The sequence below is a fragment of the Nomascus leucogenys genome, chromosome 11 (genome assembly GCF_006542625.1).
Source record: "Nomascus leucogenys isolate Asia chromosome 11, Asia_NLE_v1, whole genome shotgun sequence".
Lineage (NCBI taxonomy): Eukaryota > Metazoa > Chordata > Mammalia > Primates > Hylobatidae > Nomascus > Nomascus leucogenys.
This window is the reverse complement of record NC_044391.1, coordinates 78,538,768-78,551,815: the sequence shown is the minus strand read 5'-3', so window position 1 is coordinate 78,551,815 and position 13,048 is coordinate 78,538,768. Positions and strand designations below refer to the sequence as shown.

General features: G+C 37.4%; 1 protein-coding gene and 1 pseudogene across 2 annotated transcripts in view; both read right to left on the bottom strand.

The window, feature by feature from the left end:
* LEKR1 (leucine, glutamate and lysine rich 1) overlaps positions 1–13,048 on the bottom strand; it is a 221,366-nt gene that overhangs the window by 62,455 nt on the left and 145,863 nt on the right. For both annotated transcript variants that reach the window (XM_012510792.2, XM_003256340.2), the window contains exon 7: positions 8,756–8,837. In XM_012510792.2, the coding sequence (XP_012366246.2) occupies positions 8,756–8,837 (82 nt within the window). The remainder of the gene's footprint in view (positions 1–8,755; positions 8,838–13,048) is intronic.
* Positions 10,204–11,138, bottom strand: LOC105740547 (annotated as a pseudogene).

The following is a 13,048-nucleotide window of genomic DNA, read 5'->3' as shown; positions in this document are numbered from 1 at the left end:
TCCACTTGACATTACTTAAAAGGCCAGATTACTCAGTAGATCTCCCAGGTTGGTTCAACAATTCGTTGTTTTTAATTGCTTGAAGATTGCCTTGTTATGATTGCACAGTTTTAAATTGTGTGATGGCCTTTTAATAGTTTAGTAAATCACAGTGGCTCAAAAAACCTCAAAAAACAAAAAACCCCAAAGCCCCATGTTATCACATTACATGCAGGTGTCTTATATGTAAAACATTCACTTTTATATTGCCTGGGAACTGAACTGTGGACTTTACTATTCATAATGATAAGAAAATAAAATGTAAATTACTTAAAAAAGGAAAATGGACTAGAAGAATATATCAAAATATAACTATGACTTTTTTGTATATCCTTGTATTTTCCAAGTTTTACACATTTGCTTTGAAATCAAACAAAAATGTTTCTTTTACAAATGCCTTTCAGATTCAGCAGCCCTACCATAACTTTCACTATATGTTCAGACTGCTATGTACACTTTCCCAAATCTAGAGGCAGGGACAGAAGAACTCCTTTTAGTGGTTATTTTACTATATAGATAATAAATTTGGGCTGCATTTTTTTAAAGCCACCTAGCATCCTAGGAAGTCCCCTCAGCATGGTTCCTTCCCCTGCCCCACACCAGTTAATCCAGTCTTTTTATGGTCTACCCTTCATTACCCAATTGTTATCTTCACCTTCATTAGGACGGAGAAATTGGATGGAATAGAAAGAATGCCTACATCTCTTTAAGCATTGCATTCCTTCTTTTAGCAAATAGTGGTAATCCTTTCTCTTCAATTGCTATGAGTAAACCTTCAGAAAGGTCCCTGCTGCTCCTGCCAATACAATACAATACAATACAATACAATACAATACAATACAATACAATACAATACCATACAATACAATACAATACCATAGCTAGCTATTTCCCCCCACTTTGAAAGGTGATGCTATATGCCACTCCATTCGCTTATATGAAACAACCATTCTTAAACTAACTCCTTGATATTTCCACTGTGCAGTCTCAAAGGCATCTCAACTCTAACAAATCAAAAGCATTGTTTTTGATTCCTCCACTCCCTATATCTGTTTCTTTCACAGAATTTCCCACTTCAATAAATGGAACAAACACAATGATGATAGTAATAGGTAACACATTATGTATCTTGTGCACTCCTAAAAGAGGCCCTTATTCCCATTTTACGTGTTAGGGAACTGAGACCAAAGAGTAAAGAAACTTGCCCAAGTTGAAGTAACTACTAAGTTGTAGTGCTGGGATTTGAACCCCAGCAGTCTGGATCTGGAGTCTGAGCTCTCAGTCACTGCACTTTGCTGCCTCTCAACTGTCTACCCTGATGCAAAAAGGCTCAAGCCCATCTTTATTCTTTGCTTTCACTTCCAGTCTCCTTGCTCCCCAGTCACATTTTCTCTATCAGTAAATCAGATTGACCTCTGACATATATTTCTCTCCATCTCCATGCTACAGTCTTAGGCTAAACCATAATTAATTCTCACTTGCATGAATGCACAGCCTTCCACCCAGACTCCCTGATATTGCTTTTACTCCTACTCCATTCCATTCTTGAAGGAGCAACCACAGTGACCTTTTAAAAAACAGATTAGATTACTCTCTTAGAATTCTCCCCAGGCTTCCCATTGCTCTCCTTATAAATCCAAACTCCTCAGAAACTCTTCAGGAAACACTGGTCAATTTAATTTCTTATTGCTGCTGTAACAAATGGCCACAAGCTTAGTTTTTTAAAGCAATACAAATTTATTATTTCACAGTTCTGGAGGTCAGAAGTCCTAAAATCAAGGTGTCACCAGGTCATGTTCCTTCTGAAGGCTCCAGGGGAGAATTCATTTCCTTACCTGTTCTAGCTTCTAGAGCCTACCTGTATTTCTTGTCTTGTGGCCCCTTCCTCCATCATCAAATCACATCACTGCAACCTCTGTTTTCATCCTCACATCTGCTTTTGTGACTTTGACCATCTTGCTTCCTCTTATAAGGATCCTTGTGATTACATTAGGCCTGCCCACATAATCCAGGATAATTTCCCCATTTCAAAATTCTTTTTTTTTTTTTGACACAGAGTCTCGCTTTGCTGCCCAGGCTGGAGTGCAGTGGTGCAATCTTGCCTCACTACTGCCTCTGCCTCCCTGCCTCCAGGTTTCAAGAGATTCTTGTGCCTCAGCCTCCTGAGTAGCTGGAATTACAGGTGCGTGCCATCACACTCAGCTAATTTTTGTATTTTTTAATAGAGACAGGGTTTCACCATGGTGGCCAAGTCACACTCCTGGCCTAAAGGGATCCACCTGCCTCAGTCTCCCAAAATGCTGGGATTACAGGTATGAGCCACTACGCCTGGCCTCAAAATTCTTAATCGCATTTGCAAAGTCCCTTTTGCCATGTAAGGGAACATACAGATTCCAGGGATTAGGAAATGAAACTCTTTGGGGAGCCGTTATTCTGTCACCACAACTGGCCTTCATGTTTTTTGAACTTGTAAAACTGATTTCCAAGAAACGTAGGGTCTTGTCTTGATCTCCTTCCTCCCAGATGTAATCATGGCTGGCTCTTTTCTGGAATTCATATCTTAAAGATCATCTACTCAGGGATGCCATCCTGACCACTCTGTCAAAAGCATACCACCCCTCTCCACTACTCACATTCTATTATGCCTATTTTATATTTTTGCAGCACTTAGCATTGCCTGAAAAGTAACTCTATGGAAATGTGCCAATCTTATTACTCCAATATCTAGTGCCTGCACACAATAGTCCTGGCTCTCAGTAAACATTTTGTATTGAATAAATAAATGAAATAAACATAGCCTGTTCAAGTTAGGACCATGTGAAAAATGGATCTATACAATGACACTGGAATGCCACCAGGCCACCTTCTGCTTGCCAGGAAAAATTTTCATGAGTGAACAGGAAGGTGAGAGGAAAATCAGGAGAATGCTCATATTTATATCTCAATAATAGAGACTGTCCCAAGAACGGATTGGTCAACTGTCAGATGCTGTTGAAAGGCCAAGTAAGAGCTTTAAAAATTAGTACTTTGTGATGGTCAAAAGTTTACTATTGTTCAAATTATCAGTTAAATGAGCAGCAGGTGACTGTTAATGAAATTAAAATGTAAGTCCTGTGTCAGCCTGCTTAGAAAAATAAGGAATTAAAGTGTAAGTACATTACAGAGGTTCTTAAATTAGAAAACTTATAAAAAAAATTTGTTTTGAGACCAAGTCTCGCTCTGTCACCCAGGCTGGAGTGTGGTGTCGCGATCTTGGCTCACTGCAACCTCTGCCTCCTGGGTTGAAGCAATTCTCCAGTCTCAGCCTCCCGAGTAGCTGGGACCACAGGCGCCTGCCACCATGCCTGGATAAGTTTTGTATTTTTAGTAAAGGCAAGGTTTCACCATATTGGTCAGGCTGGTCTCGAACTCCTGACCTCAGGTGATCCACCTGCCTCAGCCTCCTAAAGCGTTGAGATTACAGGCATGAGGCACCGCGCCCGGCCAGAAAACATATTTTACACAACCACTTAGACATATTCTTAGTGACAGATTATAAATCATTTTAAGTAAATTTTGTTCTTATCACATACATGAAAATAAATATAACCAAAATGTAAAGCATTCAAGCAATATATAATAGAGTGAGATAAGAATTTCCACACAGCCCACACTTTCATTTCTAGAGGTAACTGTTGTAATCCCATCATTTGTGCAATGTATTCAAATCCACATGCATGTGTATGTACATTTGTATTCATTTTTAGCATGAATGGGATCGTTTTTCTGATATTTCTAATCTCCCGAATTCCTAACAGCCTGCCATAACCGTCTGTTCTTTTATGGTTACAATCCTGGACATACGTTGGGGGATATCAATTTTACTTATTCTAATGTCATCTGTTTGCTATTTAACAATTTTCTAGGATGTTAAGGATTTTCTGTGTGAATTCATAGCCACTTTTTGGGGGGACTTGCGGGGAGGTGTTTCTTCACATACCTAGTAATCTTTGGTTGTGTGTGAATCCTCAGTCTTAAGATCCTCTGTTTGCTTGTCTGCTTTGCTGTTTATTTTTGCCCTTGATTGTTTTTAGAGGTGTGATGAAGGGGCAGGGTATGCTACCTGGTGGGGGCACTGGAGGTTTGTCTTGGGCTGTGGGGACCCTGGGCTCTCCTGGGATTCAGTAGCTGCCAGGCTGTTTGACTCTAGTCCACATACTCATTGTGTTAGTCTGAGTATAGATGCTTCTGCAAATGCTGCTTCACACAGGGCTGATTGATTGCAGGGTATTGATGAGGGGCCAGCTGGCTTAAATGGTCCATATGCGATTCCTCAGAGTGGGTTTCACTGGACCACCTGAATCAGTATCATGTGGGGAGTGCGTTAAAAATGTGATTGCTTGGAGCCACCCCAGACATAAATATAGAACCAGATTATCTGTGGAAAAGGAGCCCAGAAATCTGGTCCTGAGGCTGAGTCTGTGGGAGAGGCCATACTGTAATATAGAATTTTAGCAAACTACCCATGATTCTTATGTAGATTGGAGTGTGACAACCACTATTTCAATGATTCACCAGGTCTCACTCCCTTCTCTGTGTTTTAATTAATTCCGAGGAAGGTCCTGTCTATCTCATGCCCACCAGCATCAACACTCAATTGCTCTTCGTCTGGGTTATTCCTCAGTAGAGTTGACCCTTTCTATTATCCTTTCTATGTATTATCTTTCAGGAATTCCTAGAAATTTCTCACCATAAATGACAGTCTTTCTTTTAAGGCTTATTTATCTATCTTTATCCTGGAAGTTACCATATAATTGCAGAAATGCTGATGATGTTTTATCAGTTTATAAAACTGAATTTTCCTACATATACAAGACCTTCTTAAAAATTAAAAAATGGGCATAATGCCCATTTTTAGAAATGTGAATTAGGAAAGATAGAGCCACTTAAATGACTTCAGGTGCTGGAGATCTTTCTCTGTGCTACCTGTCTCTAGCTCTTGCATCTATCTATCTATCTATCTATCTATCTATCTATCTATCTATCTATCTATCTAAATCTATCTATACACACACATATATTCATATATATGAAAGTAATAAAAGTATGTTTTATATCCATATATGTTTAAAAGCAATAGAACTAGATTTTATAGTCTTCATATTTTTCATTATTTCAGGGAGATGTTCCCTTAATGAATCTAGATATTATGGTACTTAAAAATAAAATTTGTAGAAAATTTCATCAAGCTCTCAGCGCATCATTAATGCTCTACCTCTTTAGCAAACACTACTGGTTACCTTCTGAACATTCACTACAGCTTATTTCCTGGCCATCAGAGTCCCAATTATTATTTGTTCTAAGGATAAATCTTGCTTGTTCTAAGGTAATTGTAGCAGCCCTGTTCCCCTTGCCAGTGGTTCACTTAGGAGAGGATATGTAAAGGGTTCTAGACAAGGAAATACAAGGAGAATGCTGTTTGGTGGCATCTGATAATTCTTTTTTCTCACTTCTAAAAAGACACTAGAAAACCAGTCCCTTTCTGCCTGCAGGCACCATATCCAAATGTGGCCTCTAGGGTGGAGGAACTGTAGCCATCTTGTGATTATAGGGACTTGACTTAGCTTTGGGTTGAAGCCAGTGCTGAGGGCAGCAGGATGGAGACAGAAAGAACATCAAGATTCTTGGGGATATTGCTGAGACTCTTATCAACTAAAACTGACATTATCCTACCTTTGTTACTTGTAGCCCAAAGCATTCTGATAAAATCTCTATTTTTAAATACATAACGTTCTTTTAAACCTTGGAAAATATTTTCTTAAAAATCTTGGGGAAAAAAATCTTGGTAAAAGAACCGCAATTTCACCCATTTATAAATTGCTTCTTCCCCTTATTCTCAAAATTCACAAAACTTATATCCAAATATTTAAAAATCTTTAAACAACACAAATAATTAACTTATAGGTGACATTCCTATTCCCAGCCCCCACAAAGAATGAGGATTAAAAATGGAAGAAACCTGATTTCATAGCATATTCCAATTTCTGGAAGTCCATAGATGTTTGAGTGTGCACAGGAAATCTTGAGTTTACTAACAAATTGTATTAATATGTCAAATTTTTTGAATGAATTGTTTTGACTTCAAACTTATCATTACAAAAATGGCGAAGCCACAAATTTGACTCTAGCCTCACCTCCTGACCTCTGAGCAACCTGAGGCTTCAGCAGTCCCAGGCTTTGATCCTAAATGCCCACCCTCCCCAACTTAATCCTAGCAGTAAAGGAGAGTAGATAGAGTATAGATGGAAGAGCTAGAGACAGGTAGCATAGAGAAAGGTCTCCAGCACTTGGAGCCATTTAAGTGGCTCTATCTTTCCTAATTCGCATTTCTAAAAATGGGCATCATGTCCATTTTTTAATGTTTAAGAAGGTCTTGTACGTGTAGAAAACATCAGTTTTATAAACTGATAAAACATCATCATTATTTCTGCAATTATACAATAGCTTCCTACAGATAATTAGTTTGATGGACTTTAGTGGTGTATTTCTCCCTGCATCTCCAATCTACCCTGACTCTCACCATTTCTCAGCACAAATTATGTTAAAATTACAATAAACAAAAAATACCACAAAGCATGTGTTAATATTAAATGGGCAGGTTCCATGCACAGTCATTCATTGCTTTACAACAGGGATACATTCCAAGAAATGTGTCATTATGCAATTTTGTCATTGTGTGAACATCCTTGAGTGTACACAAACCAAGATGGCATAACCTACTACACACGTAGACTATATGATATAGCCTATTGTTCCTAGGCTACAAACCTATACAGAATGCTAATGTATTGAATAGTGTAGGTAATTGTAACACAATGGTAAGTATTTGCATATCTAAACATATCTGACCATAGAAAAGGTACAGTAAATACATGGTATTATAATCTTATAGGACCATCATTGTATACATGGTCTGTCACTGACCAAAATGTCATTATGCAGAACATGAATATACAAAGAATTCTGTGCAAACTTATTCTGTAAAATATCAATTCATGTCACTACCAGTAAGTTTATTCCTTTTCTTCACTATGCTCATTTCTATGTTAAGCTTCTTTCCTAACTTTCCAAGACTCCACTTTATATGCTAAGTCTTGGTATGCCCACAAATTCCCTCTTAGCTTAGTTGTGTGCTAACACCACCTCCCTATGCCTAGACTGTGCCCTCTTCACTTCTTGAGCTCCAAGAAGCAATCATCACACAGTAGCTGGGGCCTGACTAGACTGCTCTCCACAAGAGACATCCACATGGCCAAACCCCTCCTTGATGTTATTAGAGGGACAGCAACAACGATTTTTTTTTTCTAGCAACCATCACCTTGTTTCTTTTCATGATTTAAAAAAATCTCCCAAAAAGTTACTTCCTGGGCCTAGGGGGTCTTCTAAGGATCCCCGTCCACCAATTCCTTCAACCCCAGCCATCTACACAGGTGTGTGCCAACATGCTTGGATAATTTTTGTATTTTTTTGTGGAGACAAAGTTTCGCCATGTTGCCCAGACAGCTGAACTACTATACTTACTGTACTATTAACCACAGTGTTACAAAGTATGAATATTTTATTTTCCTTCCTTTTCAGAAACAAACTATTTTGTTACAAATAATCCAAGTATACATTAATTTGATAGAGTATTTTTGGAATTTGTTCCTTCTTGTGTTCAGTACTTTATTAAACACATTGATTTTAGGAGTAGTTCATGGTTAACACAAACATTTGGTTGCTAAGCATTCTAAATATTTATGTTTTTATGAGGTTCATCCTTCTAAAATATAGGAACTGAAAATCACATATATCATAAAGTAAAATAATCTGCTTACTTTTCAAAGATTATATACATACTATTTTAGTATTATAATTATAGATATACTATGTTTATGCTATAATTTTTGAAATTTCTTAAATGAAAGTAATTTTTACTTATTTATTTATTTATTTATTTTGAGACAGGGTCTCACTCTGTTGCCCAGGCTGGAGTGTAGTGGCATGATCACAGTTCACTGTAGCCTCAACTTTCCAGGCTTAGGTGATCTTTCCAGCTCAGCCTTCCGAGTAGCTGGGACGACAGGTGTGTGCCAACATGCTTGGATAATTTTTGTATTTTTTTGTGGAGACAAAGTTTCGCCATGTTGCCCAGGCTTAAAATTAATTTTTAAAAGAAATAGTGTTCTTGATTTTACATCATTTTCTTATCATGTGTTTTCCAATATTTCTTTCTCACTTATATCAAGCATAAGTACTTCAGCATTTGAAAGCTACTCAACTCTCTCTTTGAAGCTAAAATCAGTAATTTTGAGATACAAGTTCAATATTGTTTCTTGTGGAGAGAGAATAAAGAAACAAAGATAAGAAAAAAGTTCAAAGACTATTTCACATTAAGTTACTGCATTTGAACTATCAGGGAAAGCTTTAATATATGGATAGGTAAGTTTCTTATTGAGAGAAAGAAATCCTCCATGTATTTAAAAATATTTACAGATTCTTCAATATATAATCTAGGCCAGCAAAGTGGGCAAGAAAAGCAGCAGTAAACTATTACCCACACCAGTAAATCACTGCCAAAAGAATCACAGAGAACACACAGGGTCTTTATAATTCTTGTCATTCTAATTCTTGCCATTTTGTGACACATCTACAGAGCACTGTTATCTTACAAGTTGTTTAATATTCTCCATCTTACATAAGCATTTCTTTATAGTTGTCCATCTCTGTCACCGCCTTCTGAAGTTTTAATCCAAGTGCCTCTACTAGACATCGTAAATCTGAAATGACACAATGTATTTCATCTGATTAGTACATTTTAAGTGTCCAGATATTTTCATAGAGTAAATCATATTCTTTTAATGTTGCTAGTCAGCTCTTGAAGAATAAGGCAGCTGCTTATTCCACTTTGCCTCTATGTCCATATGCAACTTATCATTGACTACTCAGCCCTCCCTATCCTAACACCCCACAGACTTAATGGGTTTTGACAGGCCCAATTTGTTGGCCTCTTTCTGCCCCCACCACAATGCTGATTTTCAAACAGCTAATAGGCTAAATTTTACTAATGTTTTCAAAGGAAATGTATGTAGCTGACAAACAAGAATTTCTGATCATGTGTCTTGTTTCTAAAACACTTGATTGCCTGAGCTCACTTTTGTGGTCTGGAACTGTGAAGCATGGCTGAGTCTTCCTGCTAGAACTAAAACAAACAAATCATGTTCCAGGCTCATAGTAAAGAATGTGTTAACTCTGGGTAGCATCTAAAAGGCATTTTAGTGACTTTCAAAACCAAGAGAATACAAGCAGGAAACTGGCTTCCACAGAGTCTTTAACTGGAGAATGTAAGCAGTATTTGAGGATGATTATTCAAGCAGCCCTGTCTAACAAGTGTGTGAATGCAGAACTGAAACCATAGCAGAAAGAACAAATGGCTTGAATTATCTAAGTCCTTCCATTGTCCTGTGCGTGGAAACTGGGATCTGAACCCCAGCCCCAGTGACAGCCCTTGCTGGTACGCTTTTTGAGAATAAGTTATAATGGAAAACAAACTGACAGACTGGTTGGTTTCTCTAGAAAAAAAATGTTCAAAACACTGGAGTTGTAAAATTTCTATGTTCCATCTGTTCAGGTGTTTCAGTGACATATTTTAATAGTAAACTTTAAAATCTTTATGCACCCATACAAATACATAAAACTATATAAATCTGCATTCTTAACTTTATTTTACAAAGAGTTCCTTAAATTAGAAAATAAATTCCCTCTAAACAAATGTTTTAACTAGCATTTACCAGACATTTGTATAAACCTTTGTTTATCCAGTGCTTTTACATACATTAATTTTTGTTTCTCAGTTTACATGTTTTCTTGTTCTTACTACATTAACTATATCTATCTCTAAGAATAGTTTGCTTAGCATCTCTAAAAAAAAGTTCTCATTTTTTAGTCACCCATGGTAAGGAGAGGGAGGATTACAGAGTATCTGCTACTGACCATATGGAAGTTTTGGATGATATAAATTCAGAGGATCAGACCAGCAGAATCAAAATTAAAATGTACATGTAAAAAGTGTTATAGATAATGGTGGGAGGATAGAGAAAGAGCCAGGTGAGTAGGGAGTCACGTTGAGGTGGGAGACAAAGGCATTCAGACTAGCATGTGGCGTTTCCTGTAGAAGGCAAGATGGTCAGAACAGAAGCTGTGGTTACAGTCCAGGCACTAAAAAGATTTGACTCCAGTATGTTTTCAGAAATGTCTTATTTATCAGACAGAGCAAACTTCCATATGAATCCATCCCATGTACATTTGTAGGGTTTATCTCCTGTGTGTGTTCTTCTGTATGATTTCAAGTGGAAACTTTTAGTGTATACTTTGTTGCATATGTCATAATCACATCTGTGTATCCTCTGCTTCCTTTGAGTTATCCACCGATTCCATCAGTAAAGGTCTCTTCCCAGGCTGCACTATGACCTACGGGAGATTCTCTTGCAACAATGCTTGTGGGCGGGCACTGAGTTCATTAAGGGGGGTGACATTTCTTCAGGATAATAATCTGTCCTCTGTGGTTTGATCACAGGTTCATTTTTCTTTTCCCATGGTATAGGCTTCTTATATTATTCAATTACAGGTAGTTGCATGCTACTATTTGAATTTTCCATTTCCTCTAACAAGGAAACAATGACAGGCTGCTGGAGGTAACTCATGTACATAAAGGGGACAGACCGTACCACCACCAGGCAGGATCCCTAGGCTCTGTATTCTGTGTCAGGAGAAGGCAGCTGCCATCACTGGTGGCATGGAGAGTGGCATGCCAAAGGGCTGCCTGCCCAGAGAAGGGAGTGAGTATTTTTCATCAAGGGCTAGAAGAAGGCACGCTCAGCCCTGGAGAGGCTCTCCAGTTCAAGGATGGGAACTTCAGAGAGGAAGAATTCCCAGCCAAACAGGTGAACTCCACTTGTTTACTATGAGGTCCACTGGCTCCATCTATATTCCGTGCAATAAGCCTTCCTGGGTCTGAAAAAACTTATTAGGTAATGGTGTAGAGTAGATGACTCATACTTGTTAGGTATTATTGATTTCATATAATTTCATGTATAGTCACAACTACCAAGAAAACTCTAAGGATCAGAGTAATTAACTTATCAAAGGTCACTCAGCTAGTTAGATCCTATAATTCAAACTCAGGTCTGCCTGATCCTAAAGTTCTTATCTCTCTCACACTTGAAATATAAACTCTTGAAATGTAAAAGCTGCAAGAGAATATGATATTGTCCATAAAAGTGTGGTAAGTCTGGCTACAAATCTGTTACCAGATTCCCAGAATCCTTAAAGAGGTATACTTAAGACAAATGAAAACCATTACTTAACAATGAAATATGTAGTAAACTGGTAGAATTTCTAACTCCAAAAGGTGGTTTAGATTTTAGTTTTAGAAAGGTTAAATATATATTACAGTTAATAAAAATATTAATAAAATTATGGTGTTACTGTGACTGATTCTATGAGAAGATTTCTTGAGAGAGAACAATCACACCTTACTATTAAATGGCCCCTGGTGCTTTTGTCAGGATATGATCCTAAACTAGATGAAGCATAGGTCTGAGCCCATATGATAAATTTTATGTTATTACTTCTAAATGCAGCTATAAATTAAAAGGAAGACTTATCTTAAAATGAACTTCAAAGAACTGGTACTTGATACGTGAATTTTATGCAGTTAATTCTCAATTACCTGAGAATTAGTAGAATAATAGACAGTAAAAACGGCAGCTAATTCAAAGCTTTGCTGTTCTGAATGAAATATAAACATTCTACTAGTTCATTATAGGTTCTGGTAGACTAGTCTGGTCCTTTTGTTTTTAGATGCAGAGTGCCCAGTTCCTGTCCTTAATAAATAAATAAACACCGTTAGGATAAGCTGCAGAGAGATTAAGCCACCTGCACAAAACAGCTCCTTCAGTTTCTGAGGCAAGGAGTTGTTAAGTAAGTGTATTGTTCTGCCCAGTCCTTCTCTATAGTTAAAGAAATTCGACTTTAATTTTCTGTCACTCAGCATGACATTGGATTATGAGGAACAAGGCCCTAAATGCCTACAAAAATAAAGGAAGCATTGGCTTTAAACACCATGCAGATGTAAGGCAGAACCCATGGAAACAATCAAAAATTGACAACAGCAAATTCTACTACGATGTGACTGTGTTCTTTGCAGATATTAAATAAGAAGTAAATGATTTTAAATGAACAAGACAAAAAGAGTTCTTAGCCTCTCTTCATATGAAGCCAGCTGTTTGCTGGATAGCATTACACAGGCATCAGATTTGGGATAATCAGTCATTTAAGAGAATCCTGCTATCCATAAAGGTTTCTAGAAACGACAAATATAACAGGTATTCATAATTAGCTATTTTATAGGCTGATATAAAACTTTATAGTCACTTGGAGGGCATATTAAGTTAGTATAATGTTTGAGAAAACAGTAACTGAAACCTATATAGTGGAAAGTTATTTCAAGCTTAAAACTTACTGGATAAAGAAGACACAAAACATTTAAAAATCTGGTTCAAATCGCTATGTGGAGGAAAATGATTCCAGGTTAAAGTAGCATAATGGAAGAACAAGCAGGCAGATGAACTGGCACCTAGAGATCAGGGAAATTTTTTTTAAATGTAAAATAGAAGGCTGTACTTTTTTGTTGTAGAGGTAATTGAAGACAAGGAAAAACAAGAACTCAACACTTGTCAGTGACAGGATAGTTTAAAGGTGTCACGCATGAGCTCTTTAGAGTGCCAGACTGCCTAATTTCAAATCCTGCCTCTGCTTCCTGTTAACTGTTAACTCCAGTTTCATTATCTGTAAAATAGTCACTGTCATACAGGACTGTTCTGATAATTAAATTACTTAATATATGTAAAGAAGGGGAATAGTGGCAGGCACATTGGGAGTAACATACACATGTTAGCTATTATCATTGGTGGTGGCATGAAGGCTACTC